Source organism: Dendrobium catenatum, unplaced genomic scaffold (genome assembly GCF_001605985.2).
Source record: "Dendrobium catenatum unplaced genomic scaffold, ASM160598v2 fragScaff_scaffold_134, whole genome shotgun sequence".
NCBI classification, from domain to species: Eukaryota; Viridiplantae; Streptophyta; class Magnoliopsida; order Asparagales; family Orchidaceae; genus Dendrobium; species Dendrobium catenatum.
Genome location: NW_021318596.1, coordinates 1,034,575 through 1,061,546, shown reverse-complemented (window position 1 = coordinate 1,061,546; position 26,972 = coordinate 1,034,575). Strand labels below are relative to the sequence as shown.

The 26,972-nt window shown below is 34.5% G+C and overlaps 1 protein-coding gene across 2 annotated transcripts in view; it reads left to right on the top strand.

The window, feature by feature from the left end:
- The first annotated feature begins 253 nt into the window (after nt 1-253).
- The window catches only part of LOC110111402 (exportin-T), a 52,640-nt gene continuing 25,921 nt past the window's right edge, over nt 254-26,972 (top strand). The window contains exons 1-12 of one of the 2 annotated variants that reach the window (XM_028700568.1): nt 254-2,108; nt 2,244-2,339; nt 2,465-2,554; nt 2,653-2,757; nt 2,833-2,921; nt 3,021-3,072; nt 3,298-3,360; nt 3,432-3,527; nt 9,492-9,656; nt 22,578-22,751; nt 22,842-22,907; nt 23,126-23,224. In XM_028700568.1, coding sequence (XP_028556401.1) covers nt 432-2,108; nt 2,244-2,339; nt 2,465-2,554; nt 2,653-2,757; nt 2,833-2,921; nt 3,021-3,072; nt 3,298-3,360; nt 3,432-3,527; nt 9,492-9,656; nt 22,578-22,751; nt 22,842-22,907; nt 23,126-23,224 — 2,772 coding nt within the window. In that variant the 5' untranslated portion in view covers nt 254-431. Of the gene's footprint in view, nt 2,109-2,243; nt 2,340-2,464; nt 2,555-2,652; nt 2,758-2,832; nt 2,922-3,012; nt 3,073-3,297; nt 3,361-3,431; nt 3,528-9,491; nt 9,657-22,577; nt 22,752-22,841; nt 22,908-23,125; nt 23,225-26,972 lie in introns of both variants that reach the window. The other variant, XM_028700569.1, reaches the window with a different exon arrangement.

Here is a 26,972-nt window from a genome sequence, read left to right as displayed (position 1 = left end):
AATTAAAACTTATAAATAACTTTGAGTTAACAATTAAAATAAATTCAAAATACATTAAATTTAATTTTTAAATAAACTCACATCTTAAATTTTAAATTATATTACTAAATAATTATTCAAAATTTATCAGAATTTAACATATATCTAAATTTACTAAATCCAAATTTACCCACAAAAACTAAATACAATCCGATACCGATACCGATACCGATACCGTATGCAGTTCCACCATCTCATCATCTTCATCATATCCTCCCGCGGAGTCTTCCTCCTCCTCAGTAAAGCGATTATTTCTCACCGAAAAAGAACAAAACAAACCGTCCACTTACGCAGCCACCTTCCTCTCCACCACCATTATATAGTCCTAGGGTTTACCCTGCAAATCTTGTGGCTGCAGCTGGGGCTTTGGAGAAACCACCACCTATTCTAACATGGACGACTTTGAGCGCGCGATCATGCTCATCTACAACTCCGCCGGTGGCAGCGCAGAATCCAACCTCCTGTTACAAGCCATTGAGTTCTGCGAAAGACTCAAAGCCGGGCCTCCTCCTACTGTCCTTCGCCTCTGCCTCGATCGCCTTCATCGTTCCCCTCTCGTTCCCGTCCAGTTCTGGTGCTTACAGTCACTACACGACGTCATCCGCCTCTCCTACTCGGCACTCGATGACCTCCCGCTCCTCCGCGCCTCTCTTTTGTCGCTCTTTTCAGATCGCTTGTTTCCTTCTTCTTCCCCTCCATTTCTTAAGAACAAGCTCGCGCAGGCACTTGCCGCACTCATCCGCCTCGAGTACCCTTCTCCTTGGCCTTCACCTTTTCTCCATCTCCTCTCTCTTTTGCCTTCTCCTGCAGCAGTAGACATGTTCTCCCGCCTGCTTACTGCTCTTGATGACGATCTGATTAGCCAGGACTACCATCTTTCATCTGATGACGTTGCCGCCGCCACCCGCGTCAAGGACGCTATGCGCCTTCAATGCGTACCCCAGATCGCACACGCATGGTTCGACATCGTCTCACTCTATCGATCCTCCGATCCCGCGCTTGCCGCGGCTACTCTTGACGCTATGCGTCGGTATATTGTCTGGATCGACATTAGCCTTGTTGCTAACGATGCTTTCCTTCCCCTTCTATTTGATTTAATCCTCTCCCACAACACTCCGGAGCCGCTTCGTGCTTCGTCTGCGGGATGTGTTCTCGCGGTTGTGTCTAAACGGATGGAGCCTCATTCCAAGCTTAATCTTCTCCGATCCCTCCAGCTGAATCGGGTTTTGGCTGAATCCGAGTTGGTACAAAAGCTACCTGCGCTTGTTATTGGGTATGCTTCTGAGGCGTTGGATTGTTATAAAAGACTAGGTTCTCAAAACGAAGGGTCCTCTTCTGCGATGGAGCTTTTGGAAGAGGCGTTGCCCACAGTTTTTTATGTAATGCAGACCTGTGAGGAGCTGGACGCTGGCAATGTGGTTGAGCTCCTCTCGGATTACATATCGACTATGAAAATGCCTTCACAAAAGCAAATAGTTTACGTTGGTCAGATGCTGGAGGTGATTCGAGGGCAGATTTGCTATGATCCTACTTTTCGAGATAATCTCGATGTTCGTGACAAGATTGGTAAGGAACAGGAGGAACAGATGGCCGAACACCGGAAGGACTTATTTCTGTTGTTCAGGAGTGTTTGCCGTGTAGCGCCGGATGTTACACAATTGTTTATCCGCAACTTGATAGCTAGTGCGCTTTTCTCCTCGGACATGACTGTGGAGGAAGTTGAAGCTGCCCTGACATTGTTCTACCGATTAGGTGAGACGGTGAGTGAAGATGGAATGAAGACAGGGAGCGGATTGTTAAGGGAGATGGTACCGTTGCTTCTGTCTGCAAAGTTTTCATGCCATTCTCATAGGTCGGTTGCCCTTGTATATTTGGAGACAATCACTAGGTATTTGAAGTTTGTGCAGGAGAATGGACAGTATATACCCAATGTACTTGCCGCATTTTTGGATGAGAGGGGGGTACATCATCCAAATCTTAATGTGAGCAGAAGAGCTAGCTACTTGTTTATGAGAGCAGTGAAGCTACTGAAACCCAAGCTAGTGCCTTTCGTTGATACAATTCTACAAGTATTGTTCCCGTTCCTTTTCCTTTTTTCTGGGAACCATTGCCTCCATTTCCTCTGCTTTGTTGTGTGAAATTCATACTTGTTTTATGGATTTGTTATCAGTGGGATCATATCCAATTATTTCATCCTACTGCAGAGTTTACAAGATGCTCTCGTTCAGTACACAAGTTCAGATTGGACATCCAAGGATCTCAAGTATTCTGGTTTTGAGGATGGTAGTCATGCATTTGAGGTAAATTAGCTCTAATTCTTAGTTTGGAAGGGGTGCTCATGGAAAAAAACAGTCTTTGTTGAGTTCAGCTTCTATAAAAGTCTAAGTGCTTTACGTCATCAATTGAAAACACCTCGGTTTCTCAGGCAATTGGGTTGTTGATTGGAGTGGAAGAAATTTCTCCAGAAAAGCAGTCAGAATACCTGGCAGCACTGCTTAAACCTCTTTATGGACAAGTAAGAAAGCTCTGTGTTAGTTTTTTCTTGAATGTCCATCTTTGTGGCAACTTACCTAAGTGAATTAAATGAGCTATGTGCTGATTACTTGTTTCGAGGTTGAGATGCTACTCATAGATGCAAAGGCTGAAGGGCTCGAGGAATCTTCACCTAAAGTTATGAGCTCGCAACAGATTATTGTAGCTTTAAATGCACTTAGCAAGGTCAGTTTCTATCTACTGTAAAATACATCTTATTATGAGTTTACTGGACAAAATGTTCTAAATTTGTTTCTGTAGAGAGGGAATTCTCTCATGTATACTGAGCCGGTGTCGGTGATATTAGTATTTGATTGTTGGCTGAAGAATTTGACTCCATCTGATAAATAGTTTTGTTCTTATTCCTCCACTTTTTTATTCCACCATCTCATAAAGTAGTACAAACAAATTAATACTTACCATTGCCCGCTTATGGTCTAGGGCTTCAGTGAGCGGACAGTGACAGCTAGTCGGCCTTCAATTGGTTTGATGTTCAAGCAGGTAAGTAACTGTGTTTTCTTTATGAATGTTCACTTAATTTAGTATTTTTCATTCCCCAATTGCGAGCTACTTTTTCTTTTTCCCTATTTAATTCAAAATTTAGGCTTGCAATATTTATGGGTGCAATGTTGCTCCTTTTTATTTCTGGATGGTTCAACACCCAGAACTTTTTTCTCAAAAAGAATGAGTAGATGTTTCTAAATTTTTTTTTTTTTGGATTCTCAGACTTTGGATATTCTCCTACAAATACTTGTCACATTTCCAAATATCAAACCTTTGCGTAATAAGGTATCAAGTGGGTCCATATATCTACAACAACCTATTCCATTATGCATCTCAAATTTTCTTCAAATATGCAGGTTACGTCATATCTTCATCGCATGGTTGAAATATTAGGAACAATGGTATTGCCCTATCTCCCAATGGCATTAAACCAATTGCTTGTGGATAGTGAGGTATGATTTTATCCATCCCATTTACTTTTTTCTATCTTCTATTTTAAGAATGGTAAGATTCACTTCTTGGAGTACTCTTCATACTTAAGTAGCTTGCTGCTTCAAAAAATTTATGCTTGATTTGATATTGTCAAGGTGGCATATGTGGAAAACTACTAGAATTTCGAAAGCTGACTATTTGTTGCCATGATTAAGATTATAATTATTATTTTTTGGCCTGAATTTACCAACAAGGGAAACAAAGTGATTTTGTTTCATCATATAGATGCCTGCCCCTTTTTTTATCCTAACATGGCTTGTCATCTTGCCCTCTTTGGCAGTGCACATTTCATGAAATTTTTTTCTTATGTTTCACTCATATGAGCAAAATCATTTAGAGTTCTCAGCCTAAATGCTACTAATGCATGTAAACACCCTAAATATTTCTTTACACTTGAATGTCATATTATTACCCTCTCATTTGTAAGATTCAATTTGATGGATGCTCGTTTTAATGCTCGATCTGCTTAATTTTTAGGATTTATGTATGGTCTCATATGAAGTTTTTTTTTTTTATTTTTTATTTAGGATAATCAAAGGCCTCTCATAAAATTAATTTTAAAGTCCTATTAGGGGTGTCAATTCGGGTCAACGGGTCGGGTTCGGGTCGAACCCGGAACTGACCCGGCACTGTTCGGGTCAACCCGAACCCGACCCGTTTTTTAAAACGGGTCAGGTTTCCGGACCCGAACCCGACCTGATTCGGGTCCGGGTCAACCTGACCCGACACGAATGACCCGGAATTGACCCAAAATTGCAAGTTTTCGGGTCAAAAATCGGGTCAATCTTCGTTTTTCGGGTCAAAATCGGGTCAAAAACGGGTCAAACTCGGATTTTCGGGTTAAATATGAGTTTTCGTGTCACTTTCGGGTCAATTTCGTGTTTCCGTGTCAACCCGAACCCGAACCGATTTTTAAAACGGGTTGATTTCTTCAACCCGAACCCGACCCGTTTCGGGTTTGGGTTGACCCGAACCCGGATTTTTCCGGGTCGGGTTCGGGTCGTGTCAAAAATTGACACCCCTAAGTCCTATTATCATGATATTAATTGTACCTTATTTTTAATTTAATTTTATTTTCTTTAAGAAATAGGAGCTTATATATTATTTGGAAAAAGTATTTTAAATATTAAAACCTATTTTGGAATCATGAAAATATAAGTGAAGTATTCAATTGAGGCAATCAAATATCTAATAGTATATTTTAAATTGGAGTGATATTATTTGCTTTGGGTGCTTTAAGCAAAATCAGATCCTTACGAAATGATCTGAAGCAGATAACCTATGCCCACAATGAATTAGTGTCTTTTGAGTTATGCCATCGTTTTGTAAAGTAAAGTTATTCTTCTATTATACAACCCTCATCATCATCAGTGCTTTGGGTGCTTTCCCGGGTCTTATTAAAGGCCAAGAATTAACAGTTTTTTCCATTTTTATTGGAAATGGAAATATTCTATGGATCAAGAATTCAACCACCTTGTTTGGTCTGGAGAGTGGGGCTAGAGAGGTTGCTTAATGCAGCAACTAAATAAACATTAATATGAATGTATTTATAATCTGTGTTAATATTATTTTGAAGATTAGAAAATTGTCTGATGAGTGGAGAAGTGTCTTGGTTCCTATTTTTAAGAATAAAGGTGATGCATAAGAATGTGCGAATTATAGACGAATTAAGTTAATGTGACAGACATTAAAATTATGAGAGTAACTGAGTATATGTTACAACGTGATATTAATATTTCTCAAAATCACTTGGTCCATGCTGCATAGGTCTATTATGGAAGCTATACATTTGTCGAGAGTTTTGATAGAAAAGTATAGAGGAAGCATATGATAAAGTTCAAAGAGAAGTATTCTGGAGAGTTCTAGAAAAGAAAAGAGTTAATAATGCTTTTATTCAATTTATTAAGATATGTATAAATGAGCTATTACTTGTATTCAAACATAAGTAGTTTGATTGAGTATTTTCCTATTTCACTTGGATTACATCAAGGATCAACTTTAAGTTCATATCTTTTTGCTTTAGTCATGGATGTTCTTACTAAACATTTGCTAGAGGATATACATTGGTGTATATTTTTTGCTGATGATATTTTTCTTGTTGATTAGACTAGAGAAGGAGTTGATGAAAAACTTGAATTATAGAGTTCAACCGTAGATTCTAAAGGTTTTTTCAGAGTAGACCAAAAATCGAATACATGGGGAGTGTAATTTTAGTAATAAGAGATCCAATGATGGGATTGTGACATTGGGTGATTGAGTCATTAAAAAGAGTGCACATTTTATATTATCTCGGATCTTGTTCCCATGGTGAAATAGATGAGGAGATTATTAGTAGAATTTAGGCTGGATGGTTGAAGTGGAGGAATGCATTGGGCTTCTCGTGATAAGAATTATATAAATTTAATTTAAGTTGATCGAAAGCAATGATGAAAAGTCGCATTGTGGAACTATGATGATCTAGCTCCTCGTGATTATTTGCTGGCCATAAGAAAATATCTCATAAGCTCTCTTACATTTACAAAGGAATTGGAATTAGAATAGTTTGAGTGGACGGGAGGGGTAGGGGTAGTATTTATAGGCTGAATTCCTAAAACAATCCAAGAAAAGTGGTTAGATTCCTTTAGTAATTGCACTTCAATGTTTGTATAGTTAATTTTTTATTGTGAATCAATTGTAATGTCCTATTGTGAATTGTATAATATGATTGGTATGATCCAAATTTCAAAGGTTTGAATGGGTCAAATTCAATTATTTTTCTTTTTAATATTTATTTGTTCATTCTAAATATACCAATTAACAAATATTTCACATCCTCTCTTTAAAATAAATAAAAAAATAAATGCAAATTGAAGCATTTAACTCGGATTACACTTAATTAGGTTCTCAATATGTAGAATTTATCATAACCCTATATGGGTTCATAAATATATCTGCATATTGATTTTCCATGTCGATAAACTGAATGTTAACATTTCCATTCGACACAAAATCTCATTTTAAGTGACATTGGATATCTATTACGTTTTGCGCTAGGGCAATGTATTGGATTTTTTATTATACAAATTGCTCTATTGTTATTACACATGATCGATATTTGTATATAAAATTACAAAATTATAATAATGACTATTATATCACAACATGATTTTATATCAATTTATTTTCACTCATGTTTTTGTTAAGTTGCGTGTTTTGGCTTATGTGAGTTATGAGTATTTTGCACACTTATATCATTCCATGTTAAAACTCTTAATTAACTCTTTAATATATTTAATTTGATATAATCACATGCCATTTTTTTATTACTTTACTTGAAAATTTAGAAAATAATTTAGCTCTCCTGTCATTATTTATTTCAAAATCCCTCATTATCTGAGTGAACACTTTGCATATAGAATCATTAATGGCTTCAAATAAAATATTATCAATATACATTTGTACAATTAAGTTATCAAAACCTTATTTATTGAGAAATAATGTAGTATCCAAGGTTTCTTTGCAAAATTTGTTATCTAATAATAGTGTGCTCAACCTATCTACCAAATTGTAGGTGCTCATGGAAAGTTTTCTTAAGTTTGAATGCATTAGGATCATAGGATGTACGGAGCTCTCAAATCATGGTGATTGCTCTACATGTTCATTCTCATCTATTATTCCATTTATAATCACACTCTTAACATTCATTTGAAGCCTTTGAAACCTACAAATACTTATAGTAATGTGACGGTCTTAAGTCTAATACTAGGGCAAAGATTTCTTCGATGTCAATTCATTCAAATTGATTGAAATCCTTAGCAACTAATTTGGTTTTTTTCCTAATCATTATACTAGAATCATTTGATTTATTCTTACACACTTTGTATTTATTACACTATGTTCTGGAGGTCTAGACATTAACTACCAAATATTTTATTTAATAAATTGATAGAGTTCATCTTGCATAGCTATAAACTAAAATTCATTTGCAAGTGCTTTTTATGACTTATTTGGCTCCGCTAAAGATATGAATGTTGTATGACTCATTTCTAATGGAATTCTTAGTTCTATCTCCAATATAGGGATCTTTTAGAATTTGTTCTTCCAGATGACTAAGTTGACTTATTTTTTCTTTTAACTTGATTCTAAATATTCTTTGTAATGTTTATATTGACTTCATTTTCTCTAATTGGATCTTGAATACATGATTAATCAAATGTGCATGAATATATTCTTCAACTACTAGACTTATTTTACTTAAAATATTGAATGAATTTTTAGATGCATAATCTAAGGAAATGGTCTCATTAGATTTGGCATTAAAATTTTCTAAGCTTGCTTTTCCAATGTTCAACACAAAATATTTGCCTCCTAAAGCATGTAAACATGATAAATTTGGTCTCAAGCCTTTGAGTAATTTCATAAGATGTTTTATTTAATTTAAGCCAAATACTTATCCTATTTAACATATAGCATATTATGTTCACTAACCCTACTTTAGAATATTTAGATAATTTATATTCATTAAACATAGCTTGAATAGCCTTAATTAATGTTTTATTTTATTTTTTTCAATAATGCCATTTTGTTGAGGAGTATTTGGTGTTTATAAACTCTATGTAATTTCTATCTCTTTGCATAAAATTTAAACTTATTATTTTCAAATTCCTCGACATGAGTGCTTAATATAATAGATATAAGATAGGTAGGGAAAAAGAAGAGAGAAGCAAAACATAAGAGAGAAGCAAAACATAAGAGAGAAGTACAATACCTAGTACACGTTGCGTGGTAATCATTCACTTCAAGACATGAAGTGGTTTTATATTTGGAAATTGATCATACAATATGGTATTCATCATAAAATATGATTAGTTCAAAATTTAAATATTATAATTAATACAAATTGAGCTGATTTCTTTAATTAAAAAGTTAAGCATATCATTTAGTACGATTTGCAATTTTGCATCATATAATACTATTCTAAAATTAATTTTCATTAATCATATATTACTTAACTAGATATATTTGCTCGATTGAACCTAGTCATATTGTAATATCTTACGTGCATACAAAATAATTTTAAAAATTTATTGTATGCATGTAAGTCATCTTAGCATCTGCAACATTTGAAATTACAATAATTTATGATTAAAAAATATATGTAACATTTTTGCTCTTTGGCACTTAATCTTAATGCCAGTCAGGCTAACTCCAAACTAATGGGGTCACGAGTTTCACTAAAGTTATAAATGCACTTCATGATGTTTTTAATCTTGATTTACAATTTTAAACTTGACCGGCATAATTTGACTCACATTTTCCCTAATCGTAATCAATGTTATTAGCTCATACCAAATTATGCTTGTGATCATCAAAATAGTGATTATAAGCTAAAGCTCATGGGGTTAACACACTCATCATTCCGTCAGTAGATATGATCAGCATATGATTAGCCCAATCTAATTCCAAATAACTATCAAATTCATATTTAATTCTCATTCCTCAAAAAAACAGCTGCATAAAGTAATCTGGTTGAACAAAAGTTGCGTGCCCTGGTAAACCAGTAATAACCCATGCCATTCCGGTACTATCCAATAATGGATGACACCTGAACGGGATAACCATAGCCATAGAAATAGTTAAGCAAATATTGACCTGGATAGCTTTAGAAAATTTAACCATATCAGCAACCCAATAGATTATGGTCCCATGTTAGATTCATCGTTCGCTGTACATTGCTTTCAAGATAAGAGCAATTGGATTTACTTGCTGTTGAATTTGGTTTCGTTTCATGTTTATTTAAATGGTTTCTGCTAACTCTCATTAGCATTAGCTCTCATTTTTCAGATCTTAGTGCCATTCCATATATATTGTTCATGTTTAATGTTGAATGTGAGCTCTTGTGAAACTTTTATCCTATTTTAGCTATATATTTATGATTTTTGCAGCCAAAAGATATGGTGGATTTTCTTGTCCTAATCAATCAAGTGATTTGCAAATTTGGGACCTCTTTGGAAAGCATGTTGGAGGAAATATTCCCTACAATAGCAAGCAGAGTATTCCTTATTCCAGCAAGCGAACCTTTGCCTTCTGGTCATGGGATAAATACTGAGGTATGAAATGGTGTGTACTTCTATATCTGATGATGCGGATGAAACAAGAAACTAATGTTGAATAATATTTTGCTATTTTAACCTTTTTTAATGTACTATGTCCTTATCCATATCATCTAAGTTTTCTTGTGCTTAGCCTGGATGAGTATTACTTTAGTTACAGGACCTGTAATTTACGTACTGCAGCTTGAAGTTTATATTTCTATGCGGTGAAAATTTTGTCAAACAACCTGCCCCATGTATGTGTCACACCCCACCCACTTGGTTTGGAAGGAAATCATAGAAACCCAATGGGAAGGTGCAAACTGCAAATTAAGAAACAATTTCAGTTTATAAAAATATATGATTTCAATTTATCTACCAATAAAATTATCAAGAGTATTTAAATCCAACAACACCTACTAATTTATCCACCAAATATAAAAGAATTTAACTACACAATTAAATCTCTTAGTAACATCAAGATTTATCACTTCTATTAACATACTTGAAGTAGAAGCCTATAAGCTTCTTCTAATGATGTGCAACTAGCAACATGAAAATAATTAAATAATAGATATGAGTTTGCAAAAAAAAAACTCAGTAGATGAGATCCTACTTAGTAGAGTACAAATGTGATAGGAAACACTTGGATTTCCAAGTGTTTCTCACCAAAACCAAGTAGATCCAATGTAAAATTGCTGTCCACAGCAGAAATCAGCCAAGAAACAGTGGAAAAATAGCAAATCGGAGAGAAAACCGTGGAGAAAAGACTTGTATTTTTACTAATAGATGAAACAGAATAGAAAAGATACAATTGATCCTCAATTCGAGAGGAGGATCGATCTCTCCCAAATCTCTAGACGCCGCTAGAGCCCAAAGAAACCTAAATCTAAGAGATCTCAAATTTCAGCCAAATTCAAGATGCCCAAACCCTAGCAAAAATCAACTATTTAATGCATACAAATCAAAAGGAATTCCCTAAACAGTCCCTACATTCAAATTTCTCTCTAAAACCCCCCAAAAATCCTTCCTAAAACGCTCCGTTTGAGCTGTCGGCCCGCCCGATCTCCGCAGGAGGCGGAGATCACGCGACGTTTCGCGTCTGAGCCGGTCCCGTGCGGACCGGCTGGACCGGTCCAGTGGACCGGTCTAACAAAATGATAAGGCATGTGGCATACGTATTAGCAAATAAATGAATAAGAACAAAAATGAATATTTTTTTCTATATTAGTTGCACTTGGTGTATAAAAGATGGAATTTTCAAATATAGGCATCATTTAATAGTGCTTATCACATAATAGAGTTCACAAAATATAATCTATACCAAGTAATAATTATTTTGTCTGAATGCAAAAAGATCCACTCGCATGCATACTGTATTTATTTTCTATAAAATTCTCATATGCTATATATTATTTTTTTTATAGTTTTTATATGTATGTATGTTTACTATTTCATCCTGAAATTAGATAATGCGAGCACCAATCCCATCGAAATCCAATGATATCCTTGAGGAATTGTTGGTTCGGCCTGCCATTATTAAAAGGGTTTAATACCACATACATACAACAACAACAATAACATTAAGCCATTGTCCCACTACGTGGGGTTGACTACATGAATCCTTTTTCTCCATTGTGTCCTGATAAAAGTCAAATTCTCATTTGAATCTAATAAAGAAAGATCATGTCTAATATTTTCTAACCAAGTCTAAATACCGACATACATACCCTTATATAATTTATATTATATTATTGAATTTATAATGAAAATTTTATCATTTTTACGATCAAAATCTATTTATATCAATATTATTTATATTTTGTTTAAGTACAAGGTATTTTTCAACAATTAAAGTACTATATATAATATAAACATATTTAGAATTTGTGTAGCTAATAATATGGAAAAATTAAATCACATCAGATCAAAATGACCACGTAAAATACTATGCTTAATTAGAAAACTATCCACAATATAGATTTAGCTATTAAAGCATACCAACAAGTTATATGAAATACTCCCCTAATAAGGAAGTGTATTTTTTACCCTTATTCAGTAAAGATATATTGACTAAATAGAAGCCACAAGTAGCCAAGCGTTTTCATCACACATTGATCTTGTAGCTCCAACACAGTGATCCACAGCCCTAAATTCAAAAAGATCTAGATCAATCATACATTCAAAGTAGCGTGCATTAAGAATATTGCTTAACCCAATTAAAACACATACATGTAATTAATTATTTCTAAAAATTCCTCTAATTTATATTCCTAATCAACCCAAAATAATAAGAAATTATTTTAATATATTATGTATAAAATATCTTTGATCATATATTCTTTAATCCTCAATACCATCTAAGGTTCAATTACATAAGTTCATATCATCATTTTACATAACATACATTCTAATTTATGCTAACTAACAAAATAATCTTTATAATTTGTACAAACCCCCCTTAGAATCCCAATTATTGATTATATAATAATAAAACTATTTGAGAAAATACCTTGTGGTTAAACTCCAAATTATGACCATTAATTTGAAATATCATTTAAGAAAATCATGTTATGTTTATCTTGTTCTAAAATAAGAAATCCATATGAAATATATATTCATTTTAATATTTCATGAACCTTTAGAAATTTTAGGATTTGCACTTGTAAAGATTTCCATAGCTTAATTATTCTCGACCGTAAGGATAACTTATGAGCTATTAAAACCTAATGAAGAGAACGAGAATTGGAATCTAGGATTCACCTAGTTTCTCTAAGAATTAGAAGAAGATGGTGGTGCTAGAAGAAGAGGATTAAAGAGATATCAATGCTTCTTTCCCTCCCTTCCCTTGACTTTGTCGTGTGCCCTAGGAGCTACTCTTCATCATTAATCAGTTTTAATCAATCGCCTTCCTCTTGCTCGAAGGCCTGCTCGCTTTCCCTTCTCTTGGTCACTCCCACTTGCTCTCTCTCTGTCTTTCTCTCACACACACATCTCACTTGTCTCCAATCACTAGATGGCTTCGCTCATCCTAAGTTCATCGTGCCCTGAAGGTCCCCATTTGGGATTTAAATGTGTGAGGTTGTGGGGGAACAAAAACTAGGTTTGATGTTCGGCCGATTTGGTTGGTGAAGAGGGGGTTCATTTCATGTTATTTCATTCTTTTCACCTAAAAGATTTTCATCATTCAAAATTGAAATTATTCATAAATAAATGACAAACAATAGGTCTTACACACATGCCTGTGATCTAAAGCATATATTTCATTTCAACATGGGCACAAAGGTTCCAGTATAATTTATACATTACACAAGCCATTCAAGTGCAAGAAATTATAAAATCATCAAGAAGAGCAATCAAAGAGAATGAGGTATTGGATCCATTACCCATCAATCTAAAAAAACTCGTTGGGAGCACAAGGTGAATTATCACCTAACAAGCATGATGTGAGGCTTAAGATAAAATCTCACTTTGCACAATCATTGAACAAACAGATAGAGAAGTGAGGTTCTACAGAGTCCTCACATACAAAAATAGACAATCACATATGGCAACTATAAAAAAGAACTCCCTCATTTAACAAGAAATCCTAACAAATACAAAAGTCACTAGATGGAAAATACTATCACCTATCAAACAAATTTCAAACTTAATATTAAGCAATGCAAATGTCCTCCCCACCAACTCTTACACAAACAATTCATTATAATGTAGAGACAATATAAGGTTGCACACTGTCGGCCACACTAATACAAAGTTAAGCAAGCTTATCAAGAAAAATCTACTTCAACAAATAATCAGTTACAATCATCGTAGACAAGCAGTTAGCTTAAATTAACAGCTCACATAACTTGGAGAGTTAAAACATAATTTAGTATGCACATGCTCACTTCATATCAAATGAAATCAATTAAGATAATTTTGAGCAATATATGACAAACTCTTAGAAAGTACGACTAAGAAAATCCTATCACACTAATGCTTAACATTCCTATGCTCAATGACATCATAGGACAAAGATGAAGGATAGTTTAACACTAAACTAACTTGTGATAGTTTTGGATACATAAATAATTACAAACATCACACCATGTAAAGTAATCATATGAGAATATCCAAATATATCATATGCTTTCCACGTTAAATAAAGTCAATTAATGAAAGAAAAACTCACACTTCCTTAAATAAAGTCATTAGTATCAAACAATATAGCAAAGTAGAGAAAAAATGCACATATTGCTGCGTAACTTTAGACCTAATTGAACAACTCTTACAATATATATATATATAATGTGATACCATAAGTATACCAAGAAAACAATCAACATTTACAACATAGCAATACAACAACAACAATAACAACATCAAGCCTTTATCCCACTACGTGGGGTCGGCTACATGAATCCTTTTTCTCCATTGTGTCCTATTAAAAGTCAAATTCTCATTTAAATCTAATAAAGAAAGGTCATTCCTAATATTTTCTAACCAAGTCTTTTTAGGTCTACCCCTACCTTTCTTAACATAAGTCAAATCTAATACCTCTACTCTCCTAACCGGGTCATCGCAAGGCCGCCGTTTTATGTGACCAAACCATCTAAGGCGACTCTCTCTAATTTTATCTTCTACTGGAGCTACTCCAACCTTTTCACGTATATGCTCATTTCGTATCCTATCTCTAAGGGTAAAGCCACTCATCCACCTGAGCATCCTCATCTCAGCCACACTTAACTTAGTATTATGCTTCTCTTTTAAAGGCCAACATTCGGCACCATAAAGCATTGCAGGCCTCACTATCATCTTATAGAATTTTCCCTTAAGTTTGAGGGGTACATTTCTATCACATAACAAGCCCGATGCATTCCTCCACTTCAACCATCCAACTTGAATTCTGTTGATAATATCCCCATCTATTTCACCATCACTCTGAACAATAGATTCAAGATATCTAAAACGTGTACTCTTATTAATGACTTGATCGCCCAAAGTCACAATCCCTTCAGTAGGTCTATTACTACTAAAATTACACTCCATATATTCTGTTTTAGATCTACTCAAGCGAAAACCTTTAGACTCTAAGGTTGACCTCCATAATTCAAGTTTACCTTCAACTCCCTCTCTAGTCTTATCAACAAGAAGAATATCATCAGCAAAAAGCATACACCAAGGTACATCCTCTTGCAAATGTCTAGTGAGAACATCCATGACTAAAGTAAAAAGATATGGGCTTAAGGCTGATCCTTGATGTAACCCAACCGAAATAGGGAAATACTTGGTCAAACCACCTTGTGTTTGAACACATGTAATAGCTCCTGCATACATATCTTTAATGATTTGAATATAAGCATTATTGACTCCTTTCTTTTCAAGAACTCTCCATAGCACTTCTCTTGGAACTTTATCATATGCTTTTTCTAAATCAATAAATATCATATGTAGATCCTCCTTATTTTCTCTATATTTCTCCATCAAACCTCTTAATAAATGTATGGCTTCCATAGTCGACCTACCCGGCATGAATCCAAATTGATTTTGAGAAACATTAGTATCACGCCGCAACCTATGCTCCATAACTCGCTCCCATAGTTTTAAAGTATGACACATTAACTTAATACCTCTATAATTCGCACAATCTTGTGCATCACCTTTATTCTTAAAAATAGGAATTAACATACTCATTCTCCACTCATCTGGCATCTTTTTAGTCTTCAAAATAGTATTAAAAAGTTTAGTAAGCCATGAAATTCCTTCATCTCCTAAGCATTTCCACACCTCTATTGGGATATCATCAGGTCCAACAGCTTTTCCACCCTTCATTTTCTTTAAAGCCTCTCTAATTTCAGTTTTACTAATATGCCGATAAAAACATAAATCTTTATTTTCATCTAGGGTGCTAAGGTCACTATAGTCAATCTTATTTTCACAATCTTCATTAAAAAGTTTAGCAAAATATCTCATCCATCTTTGTTGAATATCATCTTCTAAGAAAAGTATTTTTTGATCTTCATCTTTAATACACTTCACTTGAACTAAATCCTTACTACTCCTATCTCTTTGTTTGGCTAACTTATACATATATCTTTCTCCCTCCTTAGTATTTAATCTATTATATAAATCGCTAAAAGCTAATGTCTTTGCATCGCATATGGCTTTCTTAGCATCCTTACGAGCAACTTTATATATTTCCCAATTATCGGAATTTTTAAAATTAAACCAATTTTTATAACAAATCTTCTTATTTTTAATCTTTTCTTGCACAATTGGATTCCACCACCAACTATTTTTACTATTGGGAGCTTTTCCCTTTGATACTCCAAGGACATCTTTTGCAATATTCTTAATATCAGTAGCCACTTTTTCCCACATAATATTAGCATCCTCATGCACAGACAAAATCTTAAGATCTAAAATCTTATTTCCAAAAATATTTTTGTTAATATTCTTTAAATGCCCCCATTTAATCCTAGAAAATTGTTTTACTTTATTTTTTATTTTATGCCCCTTTATCTTAAAGTCCAAAACTAATAATCGATGTTGGGTACATAAATTTTCACTCGGAATAACTTTACAATCTTTGCAATCTAAACGATTTAATTTTCTAATAAGAAAATAGTCAATCTGGGTTGTACTATATCCATTTTTATAAGTGATTAGATGCTCATTTCTTTTCTTAAATAAGGTATTAGCAATTAAAAAATTATAAGCTAAACAAAAATCCAATATGGTCTTGCCACCTTCATTCGTCGTTCCGAATCCATGGCCACCATGAATGCTTTTAAAATCATCTACCTCTCTACCAACATGTCCATTTAAATCTCCTCCAATAAAAACTCTTTCTTCAAGAGGTATATTTTGTATTAATTCTTCTAAGTCATTCCAAAAATTTAATTTAGAACTCATATCCAAACCTACTTGTGGAGCATAAGCACTTATAATATTAACAATCTTATCCTCAACAACAATCTTTAAAGCTATAATTCTATCTCCAATTCTATTAATTTTTATAACATTATCCTTTAAACTCTTATCTATAATAACACCTACACCATTTCTAGTACGACTCCTACCCGAATACCAAAGTTTAAATCCTAAACTATCAATTTCCTTAGCCTTATCTCCAACCCATTTAGTTTCCTGAATGCACAAAATATTTAACTTCCTATGAATCATAATATCTATTAATTCCATTAATTTTCCTGTAAGGGAACCTATATTCCAAGTTCCTATCCTAATTTTAGTATCATGGACTAGCTTCTTTGCCCACATCCGTCCTTGATGTGGGAACCCTTGCCAATTTAACACTGCACCCGGGCGCCGGTGCAGCGGCCCTTGCACACTTGTCACTGTATTCAGGCCATACAGCGCGTCGCTTCTAGGGGACGCCCTAGCATTAACACAATTTCTTAAAGGATTCATGTCATTATTGTTCGACAAGTTTTACGCTGGCTGTCGACTACCTAACGCAACCCTCCACTTTTCTCATCCAGGACTTGGGACCTGGCAACGGCAGTGTTATTTACAACATAGCAATAGTGCTCAATATTTAATTAAAACTAATGACATAATAAGTGAGCATTTACATGACATCACAATATAGGATATCTCCATAATGATGTCTAATCTAGCAATATTAAAATTTCATTTATGATATAAAATTAATATGATACTATATGTCCATTCGTTATTCAACATGTTCTAAATAAGTGAGCATTTACATGGCATCACAATATAGGATATCTCCATATTGATGTCTAATCTAGCAATATTAAAATTTCTTTTTTGATATAAAATTAATATGATACTATATGTCCATTCGTTATTCAACTTGTTCTAGCTATACCTAGAATCTTCTTGCTGGAAAAGTGCACAAATCTAAAGCTTGGCCATAACGAAACCAATAGGAGTATATACATATCACTTTAATAAATAAAGTTGTGCTTATAACGCAATACCATCATATACATTATTGCATACACAGATCATTTTAATTTGTGCTTCAAATAGATTATTAGATTGTTAATTTCAATAGTTACTCTTGTTTTAGATGAACTAGTTTGTAACTATGTACGATATTTATATGCTTATAAACAGTGTAATTCTATTATTAGTTTAACTCATAAATGCATGCAAAGACAAACAAACTACATAAATGAAACCTCCTTAGGATAAGTATATCCCTTGCCAATTAGTTTGAGACTATGATCTTAACTCATGTAAACACCAAATTATACACACTTGTATAATCAGAGCTTGTAAAAAAAAATCTAATCTATTTAATGCCGTAATAATAATCTATATATTTACTTCAAATAATTAATTTCAATCCTCTGCCTAATGATCATTAAATCCTCTAAATAATACTCAAGGCAATCTTACCGAAATGAAAAAGTAAATCTGTTGAAGACATGGTTTTTGGGTTTGATAGAATGCTAAAAGATGCACGGACAAATTTTGAAAAATCCAACACTAAATGCAGTCTGTTGATATACACAAGCAACATAAGTTTTTTACTGAAGTTCATCTTGTAATGTTCACCTCCAAAGGCGACCATTTCCTACCTGGCACTTTAAATTACAGCCACATAAGCTTGAGCCTTTCTCAATTGAGAAGTAAGGTAAATGACAAGGCATACATATCGGCCTCTCACCGCACCTGCACATATCACAAGCCTTCAACTTCTCTTACTTTTATTCATGTCACCTGCTTGTTCACTCCACTGTCCAACTTATTCAACTTGAGTTGAATTCTTCTGAAGCAAGAATTGATGCAGGACATCATGCCGCCGCCACCTATATTCTGTTATGCCTATTTCTATTTTACACTATATTTTATTTTACATATCATTTTTCTATTTTAGAAAATATTTGTTTTTAATACAATGCCAGCACGTTGTGTAACAGGCAATGCCTGCTTTTATATTTGTACGCTTTGAAGTTTTAGAAAGTTAGAAATTAAATAATAGGACTTTTTCACCTAGAGCAACTCCACAAATACCTTATTGTTTCTCTTTTCTTTTCTCTCTGCTACACCATTCCATTACTTGATGGTTAACAGAATTCTTTGTACTTTTTAAACTGATTTGCATTTTATAATTGATAGGTGAATTGATTTTATGGGAACAATTGAAAGTTCGTTAGGGATATTAAGCCTTTATGAACTAGCCCAAGCTAGGGGGGGGTGGGTGAATTGATATTTAAAAATAAATCTTTCAATCAAAAATAAGATCTCAACAAAACCAAAATTCACCACAAAGAAATTTAATGTGCGGAAATTAAATGCGAAAAAAGCAGTAGAAAAGAACACAGAAATTTATAGTGGTTCGGTCAACTCGATCTACGTCCACTCCTCGGAGGCATCCTCCGAGTATTACACTAAACTCAGTGACTCTCCTTTTGCTTCCACAGTAAGGTAGAGAAGCCTGTACAAAATCTCCTTTCCACCGACACCGGTAAGGCAGAGAACCCAACTTCTTTTGCTTCCTCCTGAAACAGGCAGAGAACCTTGATCGATTGCTGAAGTGGACCTCTCTCGAACCTCCAATGATCGGAGAAGACGACTTGGATCCTTGCTTGGAGCAACCTTTGTGAAACCCCTCACAAAATCCCCCTCACAAGATCCTCTCTCTCTCTCTCTCCCTCTCCTCTAGGCTCTCTCAGGTCAAGACAGTAGCAAAAGATGATTTCTTGGGTAGAACAAGAGATCTTAAATAGAAGAGTTTCAGAATAGCTCTTAATTTATACAAATTGACTTTATCGTCCTGGACGATCAGTGTAAATTTTGCTTAATCAGCTCGGACGCTTTGGGACAATCATAAGATTTTTGTTCCCATCGTCCAGGCCGATATGATATCGTCCTGTATGATCAGTATAAATCATTGAATATCGTCCAGACAATCGCACTAAATGGATGTCTGCATGATGAAAAAATAGCTTGATCGTCTAGGCCGATCTCACGATCATCCTGGACGATTAGTTCAAATCCATGAAAATCGTCCAGACCATCGCCCTAAAGGTAGCTGGACAATGTAGATCGTCCAGGAACAACTAAGATTTTTTGAACTGATCGTTCAGGACGATTTAATCGAGCAATCAAAACCTTAATTGCTTTTCTTAATAACCAGATTAATTTAGGCATAATTGTGTTTCATCGTCCATCGTCCTAGACGATGTCCAAAAATAAATAATACCTAAACAAATCTGGCAGCTGATTCTTTCTGATTTGAGCCTATCGTCTCGGCCGATACAAATATCGTTCAGGACGATGTGCTTAATGACGGCTGCCTTAACCAGGATGCCCTAATTAGGATTTCTGTTTTTAATAGATCGTCCAGGACGATTTGTGGATCGTCCCGGACGATTTGTGGATCTCCCGGACGATGTGGCCAAAAACAGAAAACTCTAAAAACAGATAGAAATTGTCTCCCAAGTGTGTGTGTGCAAGGTTACTTAGCATCAGGAACCACATCGTTTACAATAGACTCAAGAAAGGGAAAAAATTTTCAAACTGACTCAGACCTAGTCTACCAAATCTTGAGCTGATTCAAATTGCAGTTTGATCTTGTGGACCTGAAATGTTAGTAGGCAAGGCAGTCGTAGAGAAACATAAGTGTTTTCTATCATCAAAATTATACTCCCTGAAAGCAGATTTGCAACAACAATTCGGTGCATAATTATCTTTTGTGAAGCTAATAGAAATTGGGGATATAAATGTGGGTGATATTTTGGCTATTATGTATGATCTCAGTATGCTTTTCTTAACCTGAATGATCCTTACAAGATCTTAATTTCAGGAAGCTCGTGATATGTCATGGCTTATGGGTAATTTATTGTGATAGAGAGCAAGGTTTAAAATTGCGTAACTGCGCCTCGAGGCGGTTTTCGTCCGTGAGGCGAGGCGTAAGCCTCGAGGCGGTCTGAGTCGTAAGCCTCACGAACACAGAATTGCGTAAATGAAAAATTAAGGATTTTAGCAGGAAAATAATAGCAATATTGAAAAATAAGAAAGTAGATGCAATAAAATTATGTCCCAAAGTACAAAATCACAAAATATCAGTTTAACAAAACTCCCAAAATACAAAAAACATATAAAATGAAGTCATATCCCATCACAAAATATCAGTCTTCAAGTGAATCTTCTTTTCAAATTGTATCTATGAATGTCATGTCATCTTCATCTTCAACATGACTCACTTTTCTCTTCCCTGTTCATTAAAAGAAAAGAGGAGCCCTTTCCACTCTCGCTCCCAAAATAGGCACCTTGGTCGACCCTTTCATCAAATTGTTGCTGTTGTAAGTGTTTGACAGTGGTAGTTTTCTTCATGTAAGCACATATTTCTTCCTTCACATTGTCCGACACTTTTGCACAAGGTGCTACGTTCTTGTGAGAGCATGATAAGTGCTCCTTCATGCGGGTTACTCCGCCCTTCACAACTTTCTCACAAAAGTTGCACTTTAAATATACATAGCTCTTCTCGCCGCCGCCAATGTCAACTTGTACACTATACCTCCAAGAAGGGTCCCTCCGCAATGACGTATTCGTCTTTTCTTTACCTCTAACCATGTCTCCTAAAGCAAAAAATCAAATACATTCCAAAAAAATCAAAAAAAACTAAACCCTAATTTCTCTTAAACTTGCAAAATAAATCCCTAAACTTAAAAAAAATACCTAAAATCGAATGGAGTACTCCTAGAGGGTGGCCGAAAGTTTTCACTTCGCCGGAGAGGGGCGGCGCCGGTGGGAGGAGCGGCGGGAAGCTTGGCCGACCGTGCGGGACGCGTGCGGTTTCGCGAACAGAGAGCTGGGAGGGGTTTTTTTCGGAGATGAGGGAAGCCGTGCGGGATTAAGGGGGAGAAAAGCCTTCATTTTAAGTGGGTGGGGCCGGTTCTATGAGGCGTACGCCTCACCCAGAATTGCGCAATTGCGCCTCTGAGGCGCGCCTCAGTCCAGGTGAGGCGTACGCCTCAGCCAGGTCCAGAATTGCGTAAGCCTCGAGGCGTTTTTTGGTGAAATTGCGCAAAGGCGCGCCTCTAATTGCGCAATTTTAAACCATGATAGAGAGAATAATCAAAATATTCCTCGACTCTTTATAAATGATCAAAATGGCCCCTAACTATATTAAAATATTATTTTGATCCCTCAACTCTTTAAAGATGAACCAAAAAAGTCCTATCATAGGACTATTTTGGCTCCTTTTTAAGTACTTGATGGACCAAAATGGTCTTTTAATATGTTAGGGGCCATTTTGGTCCTTAATAAAGAGTTAAGGGACAATTTTAATCATGTTCCCTATTGTGATATATAAACTTGAAGAAATTGGAGAAATTGAACTAGTTATTGAGGTTTAATCAAGACTCTGCTTAGCTCCTCAGTAAGTTTGAAACATAGGAAGCCTTGCCTCGTCTTTGAGTTGAAAATAATGAGATGGAAATTAGTGCAAAATGTCTGTGCTAGAGGACATGCACGAAAGCATCTAGGGAGGATCAAGGTTATATTGGCATTTTTATACGAAGATCTAACTAGGACAATGTGAACAATGTGAAGATGCTAGGTAGGAAAAGTGGTAGACAAAAATTAACAATGTGAGGGAACTTTTAGAAGATTAAAACTGAACTAGAATTAAGTCTAATATGACCCTTAGGGGAAAGAAATGGTTAAGAATGATTCATTTAGCTTACCCCATTTTGTATGGATAGGGCTTCTATGCTGCTGATGATGGGAGATACATCGAAGTTCATTGTTTTGAAGGTGTGTTTCATTAATAGTCTGCAGCATGATTACATATCACATGCCACTAATTTTTTAATATGAAATTCCTGATTTAACATTGATTAGCGCACTGTTTTCTACACAAACCGTCCTGAAATTGAATGATCAAACAAGACACTAGAAACAAAGGAAAGAATTAAATTTTTATTTCACATATTAAGTTTTTTTTTCCTGCAGGAAATACGTGAATTGCAAGAACTTCAGCGAATTTCATATGCCTTCATTCATGTTATGGTGACTCATGATCTCTCTTCAGTTTTGCTTGCTCCAAATAGTCGGGGTTATTTGGACGCTATAATGCAGTTACTGTTGTTAACCTCATGCAGTCATAAAGACCTTCTTGTGAGGAAGGTATGATTACTGTCATTTTTTGCAGAATAATTATCTTTTAGAAGACAAAGACAAGGATGAAGTAATATGATGTTCAACACTATTTTCCAGATGTGTGTACAGATTTTTGTCAAACTTATTAAAGACTGGTGCTCTAATGATGCTGGTGAAGAGAAGGTAACTTTCCCTTATTTTTTGATTTGATGGAATACATTAAGTTGTTCATACACACACAGAGCTTCATTGTTATGCCTTAATGTCTAGAAGTTTTTCATGCATGCAAGCATATTTATTTTGAAGTGTTTGGATGTACTTGGGCATACTTGGGTGTCTGCCCACATAAGTGCATGTGCATGCATGAAAATGTACTGAATTTTGGAAAATAAACTTTTCAGGTTCCTGGTTTTAGAGGCTTCATTATTAATAAATTTGCACCTAGCTGCTGCTTGTACAGTGTCTTGGACAAGTCATTCGACTTTCGTGATGCTAATACGGTAGGAACATCTGAATGTTACCCTTGTACAATTTTTTTTTTCTTGGTTAGGGCTATGCATAGTATATTGTTTCTGTGTAATCATTTTCCCGATCTTCAGGCTTTCTTTTAATAATATCATAAGTAGATTTATTTGCATGAAGTAAATTACTCTACGAGATTAAATTTAAATATTTTTGTGCAAACCATGTATCAGTTTTTCCTGTTTTGCTGAATTATCTTATGTTCTACGTAAAGGATTATACTGGATATGCTTTAATGCAAAAAAAAAAAAAAAAAACTGGATATGCTTTAATGTTTTGTATGCTCTAGTTTATAGGAACCTGCCTAGGGCTTATGAATTAACTTAATAATACAAATTTGTTGTAAATGCTAAAACGGATCTTATTGAAATTGTAGCAACTTCTATTTGATTGTTGCTTTTATAAGAACCCAAGTGGTTTTAATTGAACCATCATAATTGCAGCGTCTAGAAAGAAAAAATATTTGCCTTAGATCATGAATCTTGAACTACATTCATACTAATAGTTTCAAAAAATATGCTGATTATTATTATGTTTGTGTAGAATTAACATAATGCTTAAAATATCAAGTGATTTAGCACTTTATAATGAATGGCAGTAGTTTTGATTGTGTTCTAGTTAATTATCTATATGCATCGTTACAAATAACAAGTAAATTCGTTTCTTTTAATTGTTTACATTTGTTTCTGGAGTTGTCATGCTTGTAGTTATGATATAGGACTAGTATGTAAAGACTTGCATTATGAAATTAAACACAAGTTGAATTTCAAATCAGTAAGCTATTAATCATGGAGATGCATAAAAAAAGCTTCAAAACAACTAAGAAAGACAATCCACAAATAACAATTAACCACAACCAATGTTCTAAGATTTAAGAAGGATAAATCAAATCAATAACTTAGCTAACATGGGTTGGAAAAAAAGATCCATCATTTAACATAGATTAGTCACTATAAAAACCATGCACTCAATGATTTAAGAACCTAGCAGATTTAATTATCTATATGCATCGTTACAAATAACAAGTAAATTCGTTTCTTTTAATTGTTTACATTTGTTTCTGGAGTTGTCATGCTTGTAGTTATGATATAGGACTAGTATGTAAAGACTTGCATTATGAAATTAAACACAACTCCAACATATCTGGATCAATTTTCTGCAGCTCCTCACGATCTAGCCAAGTATTCTCAGTCTCGGGCTTACCTCTCCACTTAAGTAGATATCTTCTCTGTCTGCCTTCCTTTGTAGAAATGATTTCATCACTTAAGATCATGTCAACTTTATCCGCATTGGGTGATTTGGGTATGGGAAGTGGAGGTAGGCTAGGGTGCTTATAAGGTGGGATCACACAAGGCTCATAATGTAGTGGATTGGGTGGGTTAAAATCTGATTTCTCGTAGGCTCTCCACTTTATCACCTTCAAAGGTCCAACACTTTTGATATGCAGTTTCTTTACAATTCCTTTTGAGAACCGCTCCGAACATATCTGAACCATCACAGAATCACCCACCTCAAATGTTTTAAATCTTTTTTTTAAGATATGCATGAAATTTGTAGCTTGCATTATTTTCTTCAATTCAAGTTTTAATTTATTTATGTAAGTCATGCAAATATGATGCAAATGTGGATGTAGACTCAGGTACTATACCTAGGACACATAGGGATAAGATCTGATGGTTGTCTAGGCTTGTATCCATAAACAATGTCAGCAGGACTTAGGGGTGTGAGCCGAGCTTATCGAGCTCACGAGTCGAGCTCGAGCTTGTTTCGTAAACGAGCTTGAGTTCGAGCTTGATGAGCTTGGCTCGTGAGCTTGCAAGCCGACTCGAATAAATTTTTTAAAATTTTAAAATTAAGTAATTATTAAATCTAAAATAAAATGACTGTATTCAGTTTTAAAAAAAAAAGATGCATAGAACAGTTCCCCAAAACAAAGGCATTAAATTTTTTAATATATTCCCCAGGTGTTGGCTCCCTCAAGAAATCTTTCTTTTATCTGTAGGAAAAAGCAAGAGATCTTTCTTTTATTTATAAGGAAAAACAAGCAATAGACAGTTAAGAGCTGTGCGGATGAGCACCCCAAGGTTTTGTCTGGCTCGCTTGTCGAGAAACCAGGCGGGAAATGATGAAATCGAGTGGGCGATAAATCAAAATTGAGCGGCTCAACGAGCGGCTAGATGTCACGACCCGACCCGGCTAGCCCGAGTTAACGGGGCGGGAGCAAAAAGGTCGTACAGAAAAAAACATAAATAAACATAAACCATTTATATTAATGCTTTGAACATCATCCAAATATTAATTGAAAGAGCCACTAAAAATACACCCGAAATGAAAATAAAAGTTCCAAACCATTTACTCTCTCACATAACTACTAAACTTTAAACATTCATTATATAAACTCCAAACTTTAAACTCAAACCCACAAACTGCATGAAAAATAAAGTCGTACTCAAACTAAAAACACAAAAAGGAACCTTTCAACCTCCTGAGGTCCCCTACGACGATAAGTGTAAGGTCGTCGTGCAGCCATTACTTTTCTCTTGAAAAAGATTTCCAAACGAGGAATGAGAACACGCTCAGCAGGAAACATGTATTCAATTCAAATTCATGACTTAAATAAAAATAAAACATTCATTTCTTAAAAAAAAAAACAACCATTGATAAGCATAAATTTAATAACATTTTCATACATGAGTTTTCCTTAAATATTTTCTTGAGTATTTTCATTCATCTTAAACTTTTTCTTTCATTAACCTTTCCTTTTCATCAAATCCTTTCATTTATATGCATCAAATGCTTTAATCATAAAATATTCACCCGTCCCGGAAGTACCAGTTTTCGTACTGATCAGGTACGCAGTCAAAGGTTTTGGCCATTTCCTTTACCATTTCGCTCCGAAGAACCCCATTACCATTTGGCTTATACAAGCCCCATTACCATTTGGCTTTTGAAAGCCCCATTACCATTAGTTTGGTACTTCCGGATCAACATGCATATGAAATCTAATAGATCTTATAGGGTTAAATTATTCAGAATTTCATAAGGGTTCGTTCATTTCGTTTCATATATAAATATTTTCCATATTTATCTAGAATTCAAATGTGAGACATTAAGCAATTACAACACCATTCTTATGTAAGAATAAAAATTCAAACTTAACATTTAAAAGCTGCATGAAATTGAACAGTTATAAACTAAACATGATTTCCTTAACATTAAAGAAAAAATTAAATAATTTAGAGACATAAATTTGATTTAAATACAAGTACCTACCTCACAAGATTTGTAAAGCAATCACTACCACATACGATGTCACTTAAGTACGCGTCGTCCGTCCCTTAATGTTTAAAACCTAACATTATGCATAAGTAAAAGTCATCAATATCTATAATAAATTTTATCTACAATATTTCATAAACGCAATTAATAACAATTTAAGGATCTTAAATTTTCTTATTCATCATCTTAAAATTTAATAATAATTAATATTATTTTCGGATTTAAAATAATCCAAAATTACAAAAATGAAAATGTGTAAAAACCCTAAATTTCATTCTTTAAAATCATCCCTAAAGACAATTAGAACCACATTCGTGAAAACATTTTCAAAGGGAAAGAGTTTTGAGAAAAACCCTAAATTTCAAACCTTCTTAGAATCAATTGAAACATCATATTTACCGTTCAAATTCTTTCCTTAATATTCTCTATCAATTCCGTAAAGAAATT